The sequence below is a fragment of the Rhinolophus sinicus genome, linkage group LG03 (genome assembly GCF_036562045.2).
Source record: "Rhinolophus sinicus isolate RSC01 linkage group LG03, ASM3656204v1, whole genome shotgun sequence".
NCBI lineage: Eukaryota > Metazoa > Chordata > Mammalia > Chiroptera > Rhinolophidae > Rhinolophus > Rhinolophus sinicus.
In genome coordinates, this window is record NC_133753.1 from 171,105,797 (window position 1) to 171,127,741 (window position 21,945).

Genomic DNA, 21,945 nt, shown 5'->3' on the forward strand with positions numbered 1-21,945 from the left:
CATGAGTTGGCTATTACATGTCAGACACTACCTTTCCTGCCAGGGAGCTCTGCATCAACTCAGCTCTAAAATCTTCAATGGCTTTCCACAGCTTAGCAAATAAAGTTCTACTCTGCCTTTACTTCAAGGTTCTTCACATTAGTTTTCTATTGATCACTATTCTCCCTTCCAACTTTTAAATTATATCAAATACACTATATACTGATTCTCAAATAAACCTTTCACTTCCTAAGAGCTTCCCTGTCTTCATTAATACTTGTCCTCTTTCCTCGATGCTTAATCACTTCCTCTCTGACTGTACAAATCCTACTACCCTTGAAGGCCCAATTCTAATGCCACATCTTTAATGAAAGCTTCTTTAGAACTTCCCCCAGGCTGAACTCTGTACCTGTTCTGAGAATTACAATTCATGGACATCTTAAGCTGCTTAAGGGAAATGATTTTGTCTTCACACTCACCTCACAGTACCTAACACAATGCTTCCTAAAATGCACACACGTAAGTAGGAATACACGCTAAAGTCACTTTTAAAATTAAGCTTTCCATGGGGCCGGCCCGGTGGCTCAGGCTGTTAGAGCTCCATGCTCCTAACTCCGAAGGCTGCCGGTTTGATTCCCACATGGGCCAGTGGGCTCTCAACCACAAGGTTGCCAGTTCAATTCCTCAACTCCCGCAAGAGATGGTGGGCAGCGCCCCCTGCAACTAAAATTGAACACGGCACCTTGAACTGAGCTACCGCTGAGCTCCCGGATAGCTCAGTTGGTTTGGAGCTTGTCCTCTGAACCACAAGGTTGCCGGTTCGACTCCTGCAAGGGATGGTGGGCTGTGCCCCCTGCAACTAGCAACCGCAACTGGACCTGGAGCTGAGCTGCACCCTCCACAACTAAGACTGAAAGGACAACAACTTGAAGCTGAACAGCAACCTCCATAACTAAGATTGAAAAGACAACAACTTGACTTAAAAAAATAAATAAACAAATAATTTAAAAAAAAAAAAATTAAGCTTTCCATGATTCCAACTTTTCTTTACAAGTGTTGTGTCTAAATTTTGGCCCAAAAGAGTACTCTATTTCTTTATGCTCTTTGCTATATATTATTGTTTCAGTCTGCTAATGCAAGACCACAAAAGGTTATTGACAGGAACAAAGAGAAAACTTTTTAACATAAAATTTTTAATGCTAAGAAATGTCCAAGTCCAAACTGCACACAATATGCATAACCGCAAATACAAAAATATTTTTATGTACTTCCCATGCACTTTATACATCTGAATGTAGCCTTCAGGACAACAATAAGGATACTGGTGGAATATCCACCATCCCCTATTTGTGTAAAGAAAGGATATCATTCAGAGTCAGAACTTTCAAGGTTTAGGTTAGTCCCAGCTCTCCATGACCTGTGTGATTTGGGGCAAATTAGACCCTCTGAGCCTCAGCAGACTCTTCTTCAAAATGTCTGAAAGCAATCTGAATATTGAGAAACACCATAAAATACAATGTAATATGACCATGTTACATGCTAGCAAAGAAGCAAACTAAAAATAACTGGATTCATTAAAGGCTAATTTTATTTGGGCCCATTAAATCTTTTTTCTCCTGGTTGCATGTTGACCATGTTATTCTTTATTATATTAGAGCAGACTGAGGCATGGTCAACTTTTGCTATTTTGTTTTTTTTATGAAGTTTTGACCAAGTGTTTCAAAGTACAGCAAAAGTTCTGTCTAAAAACAATGTGTAAGTTTTTCCTGAAGTAGAATGAGATTTTCATTTTTAATCAAACACAAATGTGTATCACGCATGACTCAAACTACATCTATTAACTCGCTTATTCTTTATAACAATCCTATGAAGTACTTGCTGTTATAATTCCCATTTTACAGATAAGGAAATTGAGATAGAGCAGTAACCTGCCAAAGTCACATAGCTTTAAGTGATAAAACTAGGACCAAACCAATTGCCCAACTCCAAAGTCCATAATAAAAATTTTTAAATAGGATGATGGCAGGAAACATTCCTGCTTGGAAGAGTCTGAATACCACTGGTCTCATTCACTACAGGCCCACAATCTCTTACTTATAATCCCAAAGTCCCCCAAATCTCTTAAAACTGGAAGTTTTCCCATAAATTTGGCATCAAAATTTGATCTGGATTGACATGAAGCTCCTTATAGTCTTTATCCCAATTTGAGTAAATATTAATATGACACACTGACGAAGTATTATTTGGTTATAGTGTGTTACGCTACACCCCACTAGGAGTATTTTGTAATACACATACCTGCATTATCTTTGGAAAACTCTAAAAATTTTTAGTTTCAAGAAACATCTGGCCTCAAGGATTTCAATATGTGGACTCTGTTCCCTATCTTGGTTGATCAGAATCACCTGTAGTCTTAATAAAAGCATGAGTCCCTGATCTCCAGAATCAAAATTGGGTCAAGGAACTATTTTTTATAAGCACTCTAGGTGCTTCTTCTGTGGCCAATCCAACACTGGTGGTAGGACTAAACCACTGACCTTAATTAGCTAACATGAACCAAACTGAAAATTCCTGTCTAGGTTAAGTGAAGCAGTGGTAGATGATGTATGGTTGCAAAAATATTTTATTCTCTATCAGGACTATTTGGTAACTTTCAAATCTCAGCCCATTTTCTTATCAATCTATTCTTTCATAATAAAAGTGTGCTGTAGAATACAATTTTTCTAAGCAAGCATTTAAGGAAAACATTAAATATTAACGCCTTAACCTGAGTTTTCCTTTTTCACTTAGGAAGAAGCAAAAGGGCAGCATTCTGGACTTTCTCCAGTTTTAGGACATTACCCCAATTGGTGGAAACTCCTACTCAAAAAGGATGAACATGTAGTTGGATGTTTTGTTCTAGGTAGTAAGGGCTAAAATTCGACATGAGAGAAACCTAGGTGCTTATGGATCTATGGTTTCACTTGTAAAGAAAGAATGGATTTAGAAAATTGGAGGCTCAGAGTAGGAGAAGCCTGTATGTTCTGAACAAGGAAATGAATGTCTGTCGAAGATTTTTTGTGACTCCAAGTCACAAGCCACAAAGCAATTGGCTTTGAGGACAAGAATTTTGATTTGAAGCCAAAGGTGAACCTGTGGTTGTAATGAAAGGTAACTTACTTCACCAGGAACCTAGAAAACACAGAGCGGTAGCTCAGTTTGTATCTAATGACAGTTTATGCTCATAGAGTATATTAGAATTCAAATTTATTTTACAGACATGTCATTTGCTTTCACAAAACCCTGTAAGGTAGTGGTTCTCAACCCTGGCTGCACATTGAAATCACCAAAAGGCAGTGCTGCCCTAACTTTGCTGTACATAGGAATCACCCGAGGCTCTTGTTTCGCTTCAGCATGTCTAGGGTAGAGCCTAAGTGTCTACACTTCTCACAAGCTCCCAGGTGATGCCCATGCATCACTGCTCCTCAGACCTAAAGTAACAAGGGCCTAAAGAACTTTTAAATACAGATGCTTGGATCCCAACTCTTAAAGACTGACGTAAGTGATCTGGGGCTACAGCTAGGGAGGGCAGTGGTACTTGCAAAAGCTCCTCAGATGTTTATAATGTGCCACTAACGACAAGAACCATCACTATAGGTCATTACTCCTATTTTATAGATGGGAGTTCCAGTTCTAGCTACGAAGGAGAAAGCACACTCTACCTCATCTTCTCCATTAATTACTACTAAAAATCCTGGACAGAATACATACAGCAAATATACAAGGACTCTAAAAAGTGGAAGCAAGCAAATTGGAGAGAGAAATCAAAACTCAAAGGATAGCAGTGAGTTTCCTGTTTTTATGTTTCCTCCCACATATCCCAGCTTAGACTTGAGGACAGCCCAAACCCCATTAACAGCACAGCAGGTGCAGACAGAAAAAGCTCCAAGAGAAACTCTTTCTGGCTAGAGAACCAGGAAAGAAGATGGAGTGAGAGAGTGAGTGAACGTGTGAGAGTCGGGGTGGGGAGGGAATACCTGGTTTGTATTCCTCTCTCAGCCTGCCTTAAGGCAACCCCAGTTCTGATGCTGCACACCTGTGGTTGGTGGCCACCAAGCAAGCACCTAAACTCTAACAGAAAGTCCTCTCTGACAGAACTGGGAAAGAGACTACTACCGTGTTTCCCCGAAAATAAGACTGAGCCGGACAATCAGCTCTAATGCATCTTTTGGAGCAAACATTAACATAAGATCCAGTCTTATTTTACTATAAGACCAGGTCTTATATAATAGAATATAAGACCGAGTCTTATATTAATGTTTGCTCCAAAAGACACATTAGAGCTGATTGTCTGGCTAGGTCTTATTTTCAGGGAAACAGGGTATCTGAGGAGCATGAAGAGAATTCTTTTTATTTTTTTCTCTCCCTTTTGTCTCATCACTTTGTCCAAGAAGTGGATCCCATGGTGGGAAATGTAGATAGCATCGGGTGGCTAAAATCCCAGTTTTCTACCTGGAGGACCAGGAGAAGGCCTGGGAGCTAAAGTGCAGAGGAAACCAGAAGACAAAGCTGAAGAAAAGGTCTTCTGTGTATGCAGTCTCGAGCTCGCCATTGAGCTGCACACATGTGGAACGGACCTGAGGTGAAAGCAAATGCTTTGAGAAGAGCACTATGGCGTGAACGATCACCAGGTGGGCACACCTGGGACCTGAACAGCACAACAAAAGTCTCAAAAACTAAACTGGAATTGGATCTACAGCCCACATAAGTTTGAACCTGACCAGGTTGATAGCCTCCTAAAATAAAACAAACCAAACCAAAACAAGAAAAGCGTTCTCCGGAAGATTTTAACAGCGCCCAGAGTGTGATGTCATAATATTCAAAATATCCATGACATAGTCCAAAATTATAATACTTAACATATTTTCAGATAAAAAAAAGTTACGATGCCCATGGTTACACAACTGACAAACAGTAAAGCCAGGACGACAACTCAGGTTTTCTAATTACACGCCCAGAGCTTTCTCTATAGCCAGGTGACCTAGTCAGGTAATACAGCAATCCCAAAGTTAACATCTTAAGAAGACATTGACCCAAATTGATTCTTTAAACCTGAATCTGGCAAATAACAGAAACAGTGTTCTTACACTTTACTTTCTTATCTGTCTACAGTAAATACTAATGACTTGTGTGTACTATATATTATAATGGACATAGCAGGTCAGAGGTACTGAGAGGTACAAGAGACAATCCCAAGGTAACTAGTCTTCAGGAGAAGACCCTACTTCTCCAGGTAGTTCTGTACTCCTCGCTCCACCATAAATCCATATTCTAGCCTGGGCCTTTTTTTTTTTTACTTTTTTAAGATTCTGCTCAGAAGTCAACTTCTCTTTGAAATCTTTCCTATTTCATTAAGGTAGACTAAACCACTCCCTCCCCGTCCCCAGTGACATCATTCCACAATAAAAGTCTTTGCAACATTTTTTACACTTTACCTGCTTATCCATTATTAAATTTGCAAAATTTTAAAGGGCTGTCTTATTCATCAATTCTTCATTTCACGGGTCTAGCATAGTATGTATATGTATGTGTACGTATGTGTGTGTGTGTATGTATACACATATACATATATATCTATATCTAAAATTATAGATATAGATATAGATATAGATATAGATATACGGGGTAACTGATAAATAACCCCAATTTATTAAGCTTTGACAATCCACTAAACCACTATGCCAGGCACTCTGCATTTGTTACTTCAATTAATCAAGCCTACTAACCCACTTTTCAGATGAAGAAGCTAATACCGTGTTTCCCCGAAAATAAGACCTAACCGGACAATCAGCTCTAATGCTTCTTTTGGAGCAAAAATTAATATTAAGACATGGTCTTATTTTACTATTATAAGACCAGGTCTTACATAATATAAAACCAGCTATAATATAATATTAATATAATACTGGGTCTTATATTAATTTTTGCTCCAAAAGACACATTAGAGCTGATTGTCCGGCTAGGTCTTATTTTCAGGGAAACTCGGTATACAATAGAGGTTAAGTAACCTGCCTGAGGTCACACAGTACCTCAGGTGAATAAACTGATGAAATCTTAACCAATAATAGAAACCAATACCATCTAGGCAGCTCGATTCTCACTATAGTAATCTTTGTGGATTTCCACTATGCCTGTGCTCTGTCCATCACAGATAATCAACAGATAATTTAGCTATGGGCATAGCAGCTAGAATGCTAAATAAAATGGAATATACCAAAATAAAAGGACATTCTTAACTCTTTACATTTTCTTTACTCCCGTAGGCATGAAAAATTTTCCAAGGGAATAGTGTTTCTAGGCAATCCATTCATAACAAAAAGTATGTATCACCATGAAAGAGATACAAAACCACAACTCAAGAACCTTGACAGAAGCTAAAATTCTGTATTTATATAGGCAAGCTGATTTATTTCCTGGAGTTTTGTATTGTGAATCCCCTGCAAGCTGGACAACCTTGGGCAAATAAACATTTAGAGCCTGTTCCCTGACATGTAAACTGAAAATATTATTACATACTTCAAAGGGTTCTTGTGAACCTCAGAAAATTCACATAAACTACATAGCACAACACCTCACAATTGGTGGACTATTATTATAGAACAGTCAGGCAAGTATAAAAATTACTATTGTAAGACAGTATCTAGTGGATAACCCCTTCCATCCCAGCCCTTCTAAAGCCACTAGAACTACTTTTCAGTTCATCTTTCCTAACCCTTTCCATATGACGGGCCACATCACATTGTGCATGTCGTCTGTGCCTCTGCTAGTAGAGGCCTCTGCTGTACCCTGCAGCATCCTCACCAGTCTGAAACAAGCCCACTGAACAAAGATGGGAATTTATTTGTTAATACAAGTTTTCAAAAGACAATGACCACTAGTTTTTAACAGTGGAAGACTCCTTTAAGAGGCCAACATCTACTATCTAACGTTAAGAGTTTTTCCTGGCAGATCATTTTACCAAGCACTTTACTGAAAGTAAGAATTCTCAGGTGTCAAAAGAACAATTTATCCAGTCACCTAACAGGAACCACTGATGCCTGTGTTCCATGGTATCTTGCTAAATTAACCGCCTAAAACTTCTTCATTAATTATGTTTGCTAAGTATTGTATTTAAAATAAACATTTACCTTCTATCTCCACCAAAGGTTCCTGAGTAAACTCCTGAAAGAATTTGTAGAAGAATTTACTGCAAGCAGCCAAAACAGCCTTGTGGGCCTTAAAATGGTGACCTAGGTAAAAAAAGAAAATAAAATCATGCATATTCACAAAAATCAAACATAAAACAAGAAAACAAAATAGAAAATTACATATAAAGTAGAGCTTCATAATATAATTATAAAACTACGTATATACATTACTTAAGTCAGTATATATATTCTTGGCAGCTATCTTAACAAATTTTCATCTCAATTAGACAGAGCCAGATCTTTACCTCAAAGACCTTATTAAGTCAGTTTTAGAAAGGCCAGTTTACAATACTCCAGGAGGTAAGGAACCTCCTACCACTTAATTCAAGAATGAAAAGCATATTCTATTCAGTTGAAACTACTAAACACAATCCAAAAGGTTATAGATCATTTGGAGAGAGAAGAAAAAGCCACAGAACAAGCACAAAGCTGGATGTGTTTGCTATGGGAAACATTTTAATATACCTAATATATGGAAACTCAATCTACAGCAGACCCATTATAAAGAACAGCTTGCCTTGAGAAGTTTATTGTCACTGAACAGAAAAGACACCTAAGCTGGGTTTGCCTCCATTACAATGACAACACCCAAGACTGATAAAGACCCCATTTTATTTGGGGGGGGGGTTCCCAAAGAGGGTACCAGTGCTGCAAAGGATTCTCTCACACTCTCCCTCCACGACCATCTGAGAAACTAGAAAAAAAATCGACACTTCTCAAGTGACCCCTGTGAGATACTCCTCAAAGCAGCTTATCAACAGGCTATTAACCAAACATTCAGAGACATCCTCCCTATCCCACACTGTAATCCTGCACTCCCAGTGTGCAATGGGAAAACTTCAAAAGGCTACAAGAAGTGAAAATGCCATAATAATGTTAAAAGCACGACTGGCTCGCCAACTAGCCTTCTGCAGCATGGTCTGTGTGAGCAGACAGTGACAAGTGCCCTCGGGTCTCAGCGCATACTCTCCTCTGACTTTTGATAGGGAGCCAGAGGGGGTGGGTAAAAAAGGGCGGGTGAGGGAAGAGATGAAAACCAAAGCCACAAATTCGCTCCTCTGCCACTACCCTACCCACCATCGACAATCAGGGTGATGTCAGTAAACCGGTCCTGTTCTCGCTGTTCATTCAATCGGTCCAGGATCATTTTGTGATGTTCAGGGAACTCCTGAAGGCATTCCATCGTCTCTTCGGCCTCCATGGCCATTGGACTGCTCTACAAAAGAGGAGCATGATAACGTACACCCATGAGCTCGGGTTGAGGAACAAAACCCTTAAACCATAAAACAACAAAAACCCCAGCAACGTGAAAAGGAAGGAGGAGGGTGAGACAAGAGGAGAGGAAGGCGAGCAAAGAAAGAAAGGCGAGCCGGGTGGCCGCCGCGCGTTGGGGGCCGGAGCCGCGGCCGCGGGACTCCAAGCCTGACCTAATTGGAGTCGGGAGACGCGAGCTGGAACCGGGTGGGCACAGCGCCGGACGCTCCCGGCGCCGGGGCGCGCAAGTCCAGCAGCGGAGGGGGCCCAACAGCCGCGGCGACCCTCTAACGGCCAGCCAAGCCCTTCTGCCCGGCCCTGGCTCTCGCCGCCCTGGGACCCGGTCCGGCCCGCGGCCCACAACGACTCCCGGGTCGCCTCTCCCTCCCCTGTCCTCCCTCTTCTCCCCCGCCCCGACCGGACCGGCACTCACTTAGGGAAGGAGGAGCGACCTGGGCCTGCACGTCACTTACGTCGACGTCCTGCGTCACCGCGTCGGGCTTCGGCTGACGCGGACGCCTACCGAGGGCAGATTACGGAAGGGACGGGCCACGCCCCCCCACTCCCCCTAGTGGCGGAGAGGAGGCAACAGAGGGAATTTGGCGCTAGGCGAGGGTGAGGCCGCGCGCGCCGGGAGCAGGAAATCGGGCTGCGGGGTGTTGGGCCAGTTCAGGGCCTGGCTGTGCCGGGGCGGGATCTTAAATCACCGCCCTCCCACCTTCCACCCACCCCAGCCAGGTTCCAGATGTCAGCGCTCCCTCTGGGACCTCAGACTAAACTCGCAACGCCGTCCCGGTGTGCTTTTATTCCGTGGCTCCTCCGGCCCCGCCCTGCCCCGCCCCCTTTCCTCCCAAGTCCTAGGTTGGCCCGCCTTACCTAGTCGTGATCCTCCCTCTCCTCTCCATCCCTTAAAGCCTTTACTTCCCCGCAATCCCCTCCCTGGGCGTAACTCGCCGCACACCTTTCCCTACCCCTAAACAGCGCCTCGCCCTCCATTTCCTGACGAGTGCTAGGGCGCTCCCTCCGCTCGGGACTGGCCGGCGCACGTGCGCTCGCTCCGCGACTGGGCGGCCGAGGCGCGGGCTGCGGCGTCCACGGGCGCGAGCACGTTCGGCCGCCTGGGATTTTCCTCCCCGGTGCCCGCCCTCTCGGTGCTCTGCGGGTAGCACGTGTTTGCTAGGCTCGGGACCAGGACCTGCTCCGGTTATTTACACTTGATACTGTTACCACCGCTCTCCGATCCCTACCCTACCGCGCTTAAAGAGGTCGGTAACCCATAAATACCCTCACGTGACTGGGTCCTTCATTTGGGGGAAAAAAAGTTTTTTAAGGGTAATGAAATAGTTGACATTCTTTAAAAAGAGAAGAGTGGGAATTAAGTGAGAATTCAAATAGCTGTGTTCAACGGTGGATGATATCATTATTTCAAGAGACATTTATTGAAAGTTAATGCTGGCCTAAACACTGTTTAAGGGACTGGTAAATCGAGCAGTGAACAAGGCATAGGAGGTGGGACAATTACCGTGTTTCCCAGAAAATAAGACCTAGCCGGACCATCAGCTCTACTGCGTGTTTTGTAGCAAAAATTAATGTAAGACTGGTCTTACTTTAATGTAAGATTGGGTCTTATATAATATAATATAATACTGGGTTTTATATTAATATTTATTCCAAAAGACGCATTAAAGCTGATGGCCTGGCTAGGTCTTATTTTCAGGGAACCATGGTAGGTTCGAGAATTCATGCTAGAAGAAATGCTCCATACCTCATTGCTGAATATCACTGTGGTCACCTTTGAAGTGCTCTCCTTGGGAAGCTATGCACCCAGCCAGCACCTCATCCCACCCTTCAAAGCAATTTTGGACTCTATCTGAAATGGCCATCAGAGCTGTCTTATTACCCTTGATGTCCTGAATGTCATCAAAATGTCTTCAATATTTTATCTTCTGGTAAAGAAAGAAGTCATTGGGAGTCAGATCAGGTGAGTAGGGAGGGTGTTCCAATACAGTTATTTGTTTACTGGCTAAAAACTTCCACACGTCTAGACAGTGCCGTGTGAGCTGGTGCATTGTCTTGATGCAAGAGCCATGAATTGTTGGCGAAAAGTTCAGGTCGTCTAACTTTTTTATGCAGCCTTTTCAGCACTTCCAAATGGTAAACTTGGTTAACTGTTTGTCCAGTGGGCACAAATTCATAATGAATACTCCCTCTGAGACAAGAAAAGGTTAGCAACATCATTGCAACAAGTTTCGCAAACTTCATTGTCAGACCTATGTGGTTTCTGCCTTCCAAATTTTAGTCTGATAAAGTAGCTAGACATCTAGAACAGTTACTTGCTTGCGGGCTGCCTGCTAAAGGTTAAAAAATGTGAAGAACAAGGTAATCTGGGGGTCAAGGAAAGCTAGTGACCGTTTAAGAAGCAATATGAAGTCTGAGTGTTCTCAGCTGAGGGGCACTGAGATTGTAGCATTCCGGGAATTGAAAGAATGTTGCTAGGTGCTCACTCACAGGGGTCTTGCAAACAGTGTTAAAGGTGTAAGATTTTCTTATAATCACAAACGGAAGCCTTGAATATTGAGCAGAATAGTAAGATGTACTTGTTAGAGAGAGAATTCTAGCCCCATATGGAGAATGGATTAAGTGGTACAAAAGGCAAGAGACTGGTTGGGAGCTGCTGTTTGTAATCCAGTTCTCTAATCCCACAGGGCAAATGGGATTAGAGAACTGGATGGAATCTAGAGATAGAATCAATATTGGCTGGAAAATATGTCATAGGTACTAAATATGTAACGTTGAATATATTCATGACGAGAGAAGAACAGTCAAGGATGGCTCCTGGATTTCTGGCATGAACCAGTGGATTATTGGTACCATTACCAAAATAGGGACTACAACTGGAGGAACTGGTTGGGGAGAGAGGATGGGACAGGGGATAATTTTAAGGGGACAACTAAATGGAGATGATGTCAACAAGGCACTTTATATAAAGACCTGAATAGAGTCTAGTGGAGAGATTTTCAGCATAAAGTGGATATTGAAACCATGGAAATAAGTGAGATTGTTTAAGGAGAATCTGCAGGGAGGATAGACTAGCAGTTTGTGGGTTGAATTGGATTATTGGTGTTTTCATAATATCATCATCATTATTATTCACACGGTGTTTTTTTAAGTTGTTGAAATTGCACATGGATAAGCTTTTTGGAAACCAGCATATAGGGCTACTTTCCTGTACAACAATTGGATTGAGCCAAATGGAGACTGCCCTCTCTATGTGAGATATGAGCTATCCAGTTCACCACAGCCCCCAACATTTGTAATAGACCAAAAATATATCATTCGTTTTACTTGCCTTGTTCCTAAAGCATTTGAGTTTGAACTCTTGATCTGTAGCGTCAGAGTGAAAGAGGGTGTAGGACTTGATCCCTGAGAAGTATCAATGTATGTACATCGGTTGACTAGGAAAGGAAGAACCTGAAAGGCCAACATGGCAGCTGGAGAACGGAGGAAAACCAGAGCAGTATGACATCGAGGAGTTCAATGGTGCAAAAGAGAGAGTATGGTCAGCAATGCCAAATGCTGCCAAGTGGTCAAGTGAAGATCAGGAATGACCCATTCGATGTAGCATCATGGTTGTTTTTGGTAGAACAGTTTTAGTTAAGTTCTGCAGAGGGTGGGGTGAAAATTCTGTATCCGAGTAGGTTGGATACAGAATGATAAAACTCTCAGTAAAATGAAGGAGAGAAAAGAGTACCTGTGGAGGATGATGGGTCAAGCCAGTTTTGTTTTTTGTGTTTTGGGATGGGAGGGACTTAAACAATTTAAATGCTGATAGGGAAGGATCCAGCAGCAGAGGATGATGATAAAAAATACAGGAGAAAAAGGGGCTAATTGTACAAGAGAGGAAGAGACTAGAGAAGATGAAATTGAGAGGATAGGTGAATGAATCAGTCTTAGATAGGACGAAGGACATATGTTATTACTGAAAGGAATAATGGATTAGATGCTCTTAGAAGTTAGATTTGTTTTCAAGAAGTTGAGAAAATTCATAACTGGAAAACCTCTATTTTTTGCATGAAATAGGTGGCCAGATCATCTACTAAAATCAAGGTTAGGAGAGAGAGAGAAAGAAAGAGAGAGAGAGAGAGAGAGTGTGTGTGTGTGTGTGTGTGTGTGTGTGTGTGTGTGTGTTGGGGAGGAGAAGTTTGATATTGAAAGATTAGTTATTTAAGACTGTGTAACAAACTACCCCAAAATGTAGTGGCTTAAAGCAATATTATGATTTCAGTTTCTGTGGGTCAGAAATCGAGACATCACTTAACTGGGTTTTCAGGGTCTCTCAAGTTTCCTATCAAGATATCAGCTGGTGTTGCTGTCATTCCAAGGCTCAGTTGGGGGAAGATCTGCTTCCAAGGTCACTTACGTGATTGTTGACAGAATTCAGTTTCTCCTGGGCTGTTCGACTGAGGATGCTAGTCTTCTTTGCAAGCTTTTCCTCTATGTGGGACTCACTATAGGGACTGACAGCTAAATTCCTTCAAAGGATGCAAGAGAGAGTGAGCAAGACAGACACCGAAATCTTTTTTGTAATCTAATCTCAGAAGTGACATTTCATCACTTTTGCTGTATCCTATTTGTGAGAAGCAAGTCACCAGGTGTAGGCCACAGTCAATTACACATATTAGGAGGGAGCAATCTCAGAAGCTGAACAAAATGGAGAAGATTTGAAATGGATCTTGGACATAGTAATGTTACAGTAGCATCAACAGGATTCAGTAGAAGTTGGTGATCAGGAATTTTTGGTAGCAGTCTGCCGGACATTGTTATTTCCTCAGGAAGCATTCAGTAATCAGGTACCTACAGGACAGGAGACATAGAATAAAGTTAGTGTTAAAACACAGTTCTCTGTGGTGCAGATTTTGTGTCAGTTAATAATAATCAGGTTTATAGATATTCTCTGGAGTTAAAATGGATTCTTTATACTTAAGGAGGAGAATGACAAATAGTTCTGGCTACCTTCATGACATCCCTTTATATGTTTCAAGGCAACATTGGGAAAGAGGAGGGTGGTTAAGTGTTTGGTTTGAAAGATAGCTTGGGTTGAAGTCTTTATTCAACTGAACAGCTGGGTGATTTGGGGCAAGTTGTTTAACTTCATTAAACTAACATTTGCTCACCTTTAAAATAGTTGTGGGAAGCAAATGATATAACACATGGGAAGCATTTTGGATTAGTATCTGGTATATAGTAAACTTTCAGTAAATGGTTTTCATTGTTATGCTCTAGTATGAGGTTTGTATTGCTACCTGCTAAAATTTGTTTGCTTATATGACTACTTTATTAATGTTTTAGTTTTGATATCCATCTAGATTGTGAATCTTGCCCAAATACCACGTTTTTTAAAATGATTTTCAGTAAAATATAGCTAACATACAATATCATATTAGTTTCAGGAGTACACCATAGTTAGTCAACATTTATAGACCTAAAGAAGTGATCGCCATGATAAGTCCAGCAACCATCTGACACCGTACTATGCTATCACAATAGTATTGACTATATTCTCTATGCTGTATATTACATCCCCACGACTTACTTGTTTTACACCTGGAAATTTGGACCTCTTATTCCCCTTCACCTTCCCCTCACTTTTTAAATTTTTCAATTACAGTTGACATTCAATATTACATTAGTTTCAGGTGTACAGCATAGCAGTTAGCCATTTATATAATGAAATAAATGATTCTCCCTGACTAGTCTAGTACTCACCTGGAACTATATATAGTTACGCATATTACCATATTATCCCTGTGCTTTACTTTACATCCCCATGACTACTGTGTAACTACCAGTTTGTAATTCTTAATCCCGTCACCTTTTTCACCTTGCTTCTTCCCATATATCAATCACCCTCATAAATCTAGTTCCCATCTGACATCATACATAGTTATTACAATATTGTTGACTATATTCCTTATGCTGTATCCTACATCCCCATAACTACTGTATAACAACCAATTTGTACTTCTTAATCCCTTGCCCTTTTTCATTCATTCCCCCAACCCTCCTCCCATCTGGCAACCATCAATATATTCTCTGTATCTATGAGTTTGTTTCTGTTTTGTTTGTTGATTTTGTTCTTTAGATTCCACATATAAGTGAAATCACATTGCATCTGTCTTTCTCTGTCTTACACTATACTCAGCACAATACCTTCCAAGTTCATCCACGCCACCACAGATGGCAAGAACCCATTCCCTCCCATGGCTGAGCAATATTCCACTGTATATATGTACCACCTACTCTTATCCATTCCTCCATTGACAGACACCCAGGCTACCTCCACATCTTGGCCATTGTAAACAATTCTGCAATGACCAAATGGATGCACATGTCCCCTTGAAGTAGCAGTTGGGTGTCTTCAGATAAATACCCTGAAGTTGCATTACTGGGTCCTTCTTTGTCTCTTGTTATAGCCTTTGTTTTAAAGTTTATTTTGTCTGGTATAAGTATTGCTATTTTTATTTTTTGTTTGTTTCCATTTTTACAAAATATCTTTTTCCATCCCCTAACTTTATGTCTGTGTGTGTCTTTCAATCTGAAGTGAGTCTCTTGTAGGCAGCATATGTAAGGGTCTTGCTTTCTTATCCATTCAGCCCTCCTATGTCTTTTGAGTGAAGCATTTAATCCATTTACATTGAAAGTAATTGTTGATAGATACATGGCTATTGCTATTTTATTATTTATAATTTTGATCTTTTTTTGTTTGTTTGTTTTTCCTGTCTTAAAGAAGGCTCTCTAACATTTTTTGTAATACTGGTTTGGTGGTCATGAGCTCCTTTAGGTTTTTCTTGTCTGGGAAGCTCTTTATCTGTTCTTTGATTCTAAATGATAGCTTTTCTGGGTAATCTTGGTTGTAGTTCCTTGCTTTTTATCACATTGAATATTTTGTGCCAATCCCTTCTGGCCTGCAAAATTTCTGGTGAGAAATCAGCTGACAATCTTATGGGTGCTCCCTTATAAGTTACTAGTTGCCTTTCTCTTGCTGCTTTTAGGATTCTCTCTTTGTCTTTAACCTTTGCCATTCTAATTCTAATGTGTTTTGGCATGGGCTTGTTGGGTTCTCCTTGTTTGGGACTCTCTGCGCTTCCTGGACTTGTATATCTATTTTCTTCACCAGGTGAGGAAAGTTTTCAGTCATTATTTCTTCAAATAGGTTCTCAATCCCTTGCTTTCTCTCTTCTTCTGGTACCACTATGATGTAAATGTTGTGACACTTGATGTTGTCCCAGAGGTCTCTTAAACTATCCTAATTTTTTTTTATTCTTTTTTATTTTTACTGTTCCAATTGGGTGTTTTCTGCTACCTTGTCTTCCAAATTACTGATTTGATCCTCTGCTTCATCTAGTCTACTGGTGATTCCTTCTAGTGCATTCTTCATTTCAGTTACTTTTTTAAAATTTTTATTGGGGAATATTGGGAAACAGTGTGTTTTTCTAGGACCTATCAGTGCCAAGTCAAGTCGTTGTTTTCAGTCTAGTTGTGGAGGGCACAGTTCACTGGCCCATGTGGGAATCGAACCAGCGACATTGGTGTTATGAGCGCTGCGCTCTAACCAACTGAGCCCACCAGCTACCCCATTTCAGTTATTTTATTCCTCACTTCTGACTGGTTCTTTTTTTTTTTTTTAATTAAAGTTTATTGGGATGACAATAGTTAGTAAAGTTACATAGGTTTCAGGTGTACTATTTTGTAATGCATCATCTATATATCACATTGTATGTTCACCACCCAGAGTCAGATCTCCTTCCATCACCATATATTTGATCCCATTTACCCTCATCTACTATCCCCATCCCCGCTGGTGACCAAAGAGTAAAGACTGGTTCTTTTTTATGGTTTCTATGTCTTTTTTTATGCTTGCTATCTCTTTGTTGAAGTTCTCACTAAGTTCTTTGAGCATCCTTATAACCATTGTTTTGAACTCTGTATCTGGTAGGTTGCTTGTCTCTATTTTGTTTAGTTCTGTTTCTGGAGTTTTCTGTTGTTATTTCATTTGGGGCATATTTCTTTGTTTCCTCATTTTGGCTGCTTCTCTGTGTTTGCTTCTATGTATTGGATGGATCTGCTATGTGTCCCAGTCTTGGCTGGGTGTCCTTATGTAGTAGCTGCCCAGTGTGGCCCTGGCACAGTCTCCCTGGTCACCTGCTCCAGGTGCTCTAGGAGTGTCCCCTGTGTGGGTTATGTGCCCCCTGTTATAGTGGACCTTTGATTGCTATTGTCATGTCAGTGGGTGGGATTGACCCTCAGGCTGATTGGCTGTGGGGTTTGGTCACATCCACAGCTCATAGGCTGCTGTGCTTGGGGCTTACCCGACTGAGTAGGATTTGCCCCAGTGGGTTCTGGTGCCTGTTGAGACCGCCCTTTGGGCATGCCATATGTGGGGTTAATTGGGTAGTGCTTTGCTGTGGTCTGAAGCCAACCTCCAAGTGTGTTGTGTTGATGCTGGGGCTTTTTGGGAGAGGCTCCAGTGCAGACCCAGGTCATCCACTGTCTATGACCAGCCGGGGACTACCTGGTAGTAGCTGCAATATAGACCCACAAAGAGCTCCGCAGTTGTTCGCTGCCTGTGCTCAAGTTGGAGGCACGTGGGAGAAGCCACGCTGCAAATTGAGAACTGCTGCCACCAGTACTGGGCCTGGGGTATCTCCGAAAAAAGCCAGGACACCATGAGGCCTGCTGCCACATGCCAGCTTCCTTAAGGTTTAGCTCCTGATAAAGCCTCGTGCAGTACACTAGTTGGGTGAGGCAGGGTCTCAGGGAGTTACTAGTGAGGGAAGAGTTTGGTCCACAGGTTAATGTAGATTCTGGTTTGGTGCCAGTGCTGAGCCTGGAGCTACCCAGCAAAATTCTCAGAGCACACCGAGGCCAGCTGCTGCCCTCCTAGGTCTGATAGTTTTTCAAGAAAGAGTGCCGTGTGGATGGGGCTGTCTGCTCTCAGAGAAAGTGCCACTGGTGTTGAGTGAGTTGGATGGAGCAGAGTCTCAGTGAGTTAGCAGATTGGAGCAGTGGAACTCACCAGATTAATCAGATTCAGATTTGACCTGTGGGGGAGGTATCAACACTGGAAAGGTGGTGCCCGCCTGCTGGCTGCATGAGAGGAGTATGCCCTGTATATGTCTCCTACACTCCCCAGAGTTACTGTTCCTCCGTGAGGGCCTGAGGTGAGTGCCTGTGAAAGAGTCTGAGTGCAGGTTGTTTAAGAGGACGTGCCGGTTTCCTGCAGCCTTCGGTCCCACCCAGATGGTTGGAATCCACACTGTTTTTCACAGCCAGACGTTGTCAGGGCTCCTCTTCCTGGCACCAGTACTTTGGGCTGGGGAGGCCAGTGTGGGGTTAGGTCTCTTGCTCCTCTGTGGGGAACCTCCATGGCCAAGTTATCCCTCCTGGTTCTCAACTGCCACACGTGGGTGTGGGACCAGTCCATTTCCTTATTTTCCCCCCTCCTGCCAGTCTCAACATGGCTTCTTCTTTATATCCTTAGTTATAAAACTTCTGTTCAGCCAGACTTCAGATGGTTCTCCAGGTTGATTGTTTAGTTGTAATTTAAATGTGTTCATGGAAGGGAGCAGGCACAGTGTTTATCTACTCTGCCATCTTGGATCTTCCCTCTCTACCTGCTAAAATTTTTTAAAAGCTAATTATAAATTAAAGTTGAGGGCGTCTTTGTGACTACCTAAAGGAACTGAAAATTCAGGATGTTCCCAATGAACCCAGATACAGCAAGCTGAAGAAAGGATTATGATAAGTCTAGATTTTTTTGGAGAGGCAAACAATATTTTACATATGTCACAAATAAGAAACTGACAAAATTATTAGGGCTATTATTTCCTCCTTTTCTTTCTTAGACAACATGCTGGACTCAAGATAGTAGTATGTACTTGAGGGCAGTTACTTAGTTGCTTCCCAGTTTGTGAATGGTGACCTTTGCTCATATAACAGTCAAACTATAATGCTGGCTTGGAAACTCCAAATTAGGGGGTTGCTCAATCATTCTTGTGAAGCTGAGGAAGAAGGCAGGATGTGGCCAGGTAGCAAAAGTCACAGAAGATTGCAGACTAAGCAAGCCCAGAAGTTTCCTTTTCAGCATTGTTGTTCCAAGTGGCTGATAAATCTTGAGTGTTCAAGTTTAGCTCTGGTCCCATCTTGGCATAACAATATGAAATGTAATAAGATCAAGAGGCAGAAATAGTTACTATTTTCCTGGAAGTTGGAGGAACTCCAGAATGTTATTGTCAAAGGGTCCTTTAAGATCCAAGCACTGCTGGTTTCATTTTTTATTTTTATTGCAATCATGGAACTCACCGGACCACCTTTGGTGTCTCTGTGGATCTTTCTCTTTTCTTTGACCTGTTAATATTAGAGTACCCCAGTCTATCATTTTTAATGTCATTCTAATATATTTTGGGTTAAATCTATTATGTCAACACTTGTTTTTTATTTGTTTTACTGTTCTGTGTTACTTCTCTCTCCTTTCTTGGCTTATTTTTGATTGAGTTTTTAAATTATTCCAGCCTCTAAGATGACTTCCAAATAGCACTGGAACTAGGGTGAGGTGAAGGAATCACTTTCCTGAGGTGACAAACTTAAGAGGGGACTAAAACTCGGAAAACAAAATAAATAATATATTCCATTTTTAAACTCCTAGTTTCATTTATTTTCACATTTTTCAATTTTTTAAATTGGGGGACAGTGTGTTTTTCCAGGACCCATCAGCTTCAAGTCAAGTCATTGTTTGTTTTTTTCAATCTAGATGTGGAGGGCGCAGCTCATGTGGGAATTGAACCGGTTACCTAGGTGTTATGAGCACTGCGCTCTAACCAACTGAGCCAACCGGCCGCCCCATAAATAATATTTTTATATACTGTTTTTTAAAAAGCAAAATGAATGTAAAACTTCCAAATGAGTTTTCAGAGTAGTGAAGTGAGCATCATGGTGGAATAAGATGTCCCTCGTTTTTTGTTTTTGTTTTTTGTCAGCCCCCCAACAATATTAATTTGGTATCTACACACAGACAAACGTGCTTTTGTGGGGCCTATGGGATCCAGCATCCATGGACCTGGGAGGAGTCTCACCCACCTGTGTGTCAAGTAATAGGCATATGGACCTGCTGTGGAGCCTGCAGTGGCCTATGAACCCGCAGAAGCTCCTCTTTCTTGGTTGTGGTCTGGGAGCCCCTGTAAAACAGTGTCTTAAACAATCAGCAAAGGATGAAAGAGCCTTTGTGGAAGTCCAGATTTCCAGAGAAGCTCCAGCACACTGTTGGAGAGAAGGAAAAAAAAATCACTTGGATGCCTTGGACAGAGGAAGAAAACAGCTCGTCATTATCTGCATCCCCCACAGCAGGACAGCTTATGGTCAAGAGAGATCTTCCCAGCCTGTGATTTCTCTTGGGGGATTGGCGGGGGCAGTGAGACTGTGTGAGTGAGCACCCCTTCCCTAGCTGTGCCGAGGCTGACAAAAAGTCACTCCTCTGGCTTTGGCAGAGAACTAGTGAGCATGGGCAAAAAAAGCTGGCTGGAATCTACAAGCCAGAGAAAAACCACAAACTTGAGCTTTAGCGCCACCTTTGGGAAAACGAAAGAGAAGCTGTCAGTGCTAGCCCCGATTCGTTGCCGTATCCAAAGACAGCATACAAGCTTTAAAATTCTGCCACAAGAGGGAGCAAGAAGCATGAAGCAGGTGTACCCAGAGAAAGTCTGAGACAGACTCAGACCAGCAGAGCTGACAGAGGCATTTCTCTCCTGAAGTCAGTTAGTAAAGACTTGTGAGGTGACTGCTGTTTCAAATGCAAAGACCAAAATGTAAAACTTCAAGGAACGTGAAAAATCAAGGAAGCATGACACTGCCATTGGATCACAGTAATCTTCCAGTCACCAACACAGAAGACATGAAGATCTGTGATTTTCTTGATAAAGAATTCAAAATAGCTATTTTAAGCTCAGTGAACTCCAAGAAGACATAGAAAGATAATTCAAGGAACTCAGGACAGCAATGGGTCAAAGAAGAAATAAAGGGGAAAGAAATGTATCTCAAAACAAAGAAAAATGGAAATGTAACATACCCAAACTTACAGAATGTGGCAAAAGCAGTTTCCCATATTACTCTTTTCAGCATGTTGGTCAACTAGCCAAACTACTCCCACTTTTTTAAACCTCAGGTCACTTCCCCTTCCATAAAAGGTTCAGGACCAAGTATACTTCTATCAGCTCTGCCCACTTAGCAGATTTCTCCTTACCAATGTCCTTTAATAATACCCTGATTTAACCTGTAATTTGGTAAAAAAGTCAATTATTGAACCAACTCATCTGTGAACAGGTCCAAAAGCATTTCTCCTCCATCAACTGTTCACAGCTAACAGCCCATAGGTGTGAGCTGAATTCCTACAACGCAGGAAATTGACACTGGGCTCTGGATCACCTATTCAGTTTACTTATGATTCCTGGATATTACTGGCTCAATTCTGAATGCACCATATAATGGATGCTGCAGTGCCTGCTCAACTTTATGACTTACTGAATCTGATCAACCTAATTTTGATAGGCATTTCCAGTTGCATGGTCAGTTGGGGCCCATGCCATATATTGGATCATGTCATATAAGTGGTATGTTAGCTTCTTCTGCAGTTTGTCCTGCTTTGGACAAGAGCCGTCTTCCTCTGGACCCCATTCAACATTTAGAGACTTAATGAGTCACTGACTAAATGGGTTGGAGTACTATTGTCAAAAGTCTGTCTTAAACATTGAAAGAGGCCACAAGTGCTGTGCCTATTGTGGTAAGGGGTTCAAGATACAATCATTTTTCCTTTAGTTGGCATGCTCCAGGCCACTGGAACCCTAAAAACTGTATCAAAGTGGCGTGTCCTAAATTTCTGAAGGATTTTTAGTACATGCTGGAATATAGACCAGTAGCTGTTTGGTAAATCATGTTTTTCTAGGAATATGTCTTTTTTATCTAAATTTTCAAATGTATTGACATAATTTTCAAATTTGTTGACATAAAGTTATTTATACCGTCATATGATTATCCCTTTACTGTGTATAGAATCTGTAGTGATGATCTCTTTTTCATTCCTGGCCTTAGGATATTACTAATTTGTTCCTCATCATTTCTATTTCTTACCAGCCTTATCAGGGGTTATCTATTTTGGCCTTGTTGATAATTTCTGATGTTTGTTTAATTTCTATATCATTAATGTTTATTCTTATAATTATTTACTTTCTTCTAATTTCTTTGGAGTTAATTTACATTACTTTTATAATCTCTTGAAATAGATGCTTAATTAATTGGTATTACAGGTGTTGGTTTTTCTAATTCAGTAATTTAAAGATAAAAATTTATCTCTAGTAATGATTTTAGATGTATCCCTCAAAGTTGATGCTAAATAGTCATTAAAAATCAGTTAAAATATTTGGTAATTTCCACTGTG

The 21,945-nt window shown here is 41.4% G+C and overlaps 1 protein-coding gene and 1 long non-coding RNA gene across 7 annotated transcripts in view; one reads left to right on the forward strand and one right to left on the reverse strand.

Annotated features, from left to right (window-relative positions):
- Nucleotides 1-9,568, reverse strand: part of ZNF131 (zinc finger protein 131) — a 24,493-nt gene extending 14,925 nt beyond the window's left edge. The window contains exons 1-3 of one of the 6 annotated variants that reach the window (XM_019736240.2): nucleotides 9,431-9,568; nucleotides 8,283-8,421; nucleotides 7,146-7,247 (exon numbers count right to left, since the gene is read on the reverse strand). In XM_019736240.2, coding sequence (XP_019591799.2) covers nucleotides 7,146-7,247; nucleotides 8,283-8,412 — 232 coding nt within the window. In that variant the 5' untranslated portion in view covers nucleotides 8,413-8,421; nucleotides 9,431-9,568. The other 5 variants (XM_074328961.1, XM_019736244.2, XM_019736243.2 and 2 more) reach the window with 5 other exon arrangements.
- The window catches only part of LOC141570715 (uncharacterized), a 19,310-nt gene continuing 6,737 nt past the window's right edge, over nucleotides 9,373-21,945 (forward strand). The window contains exon 1 of the long non-coding RNA XR_012495158.1: nucleotides 9,373-9,724. This is a non-coding gene — a long non-coding RNA (uncharacterized LOC141570715). The remainder of the gene's footprint in view (nucleotides 9,725-21,945) is intronic.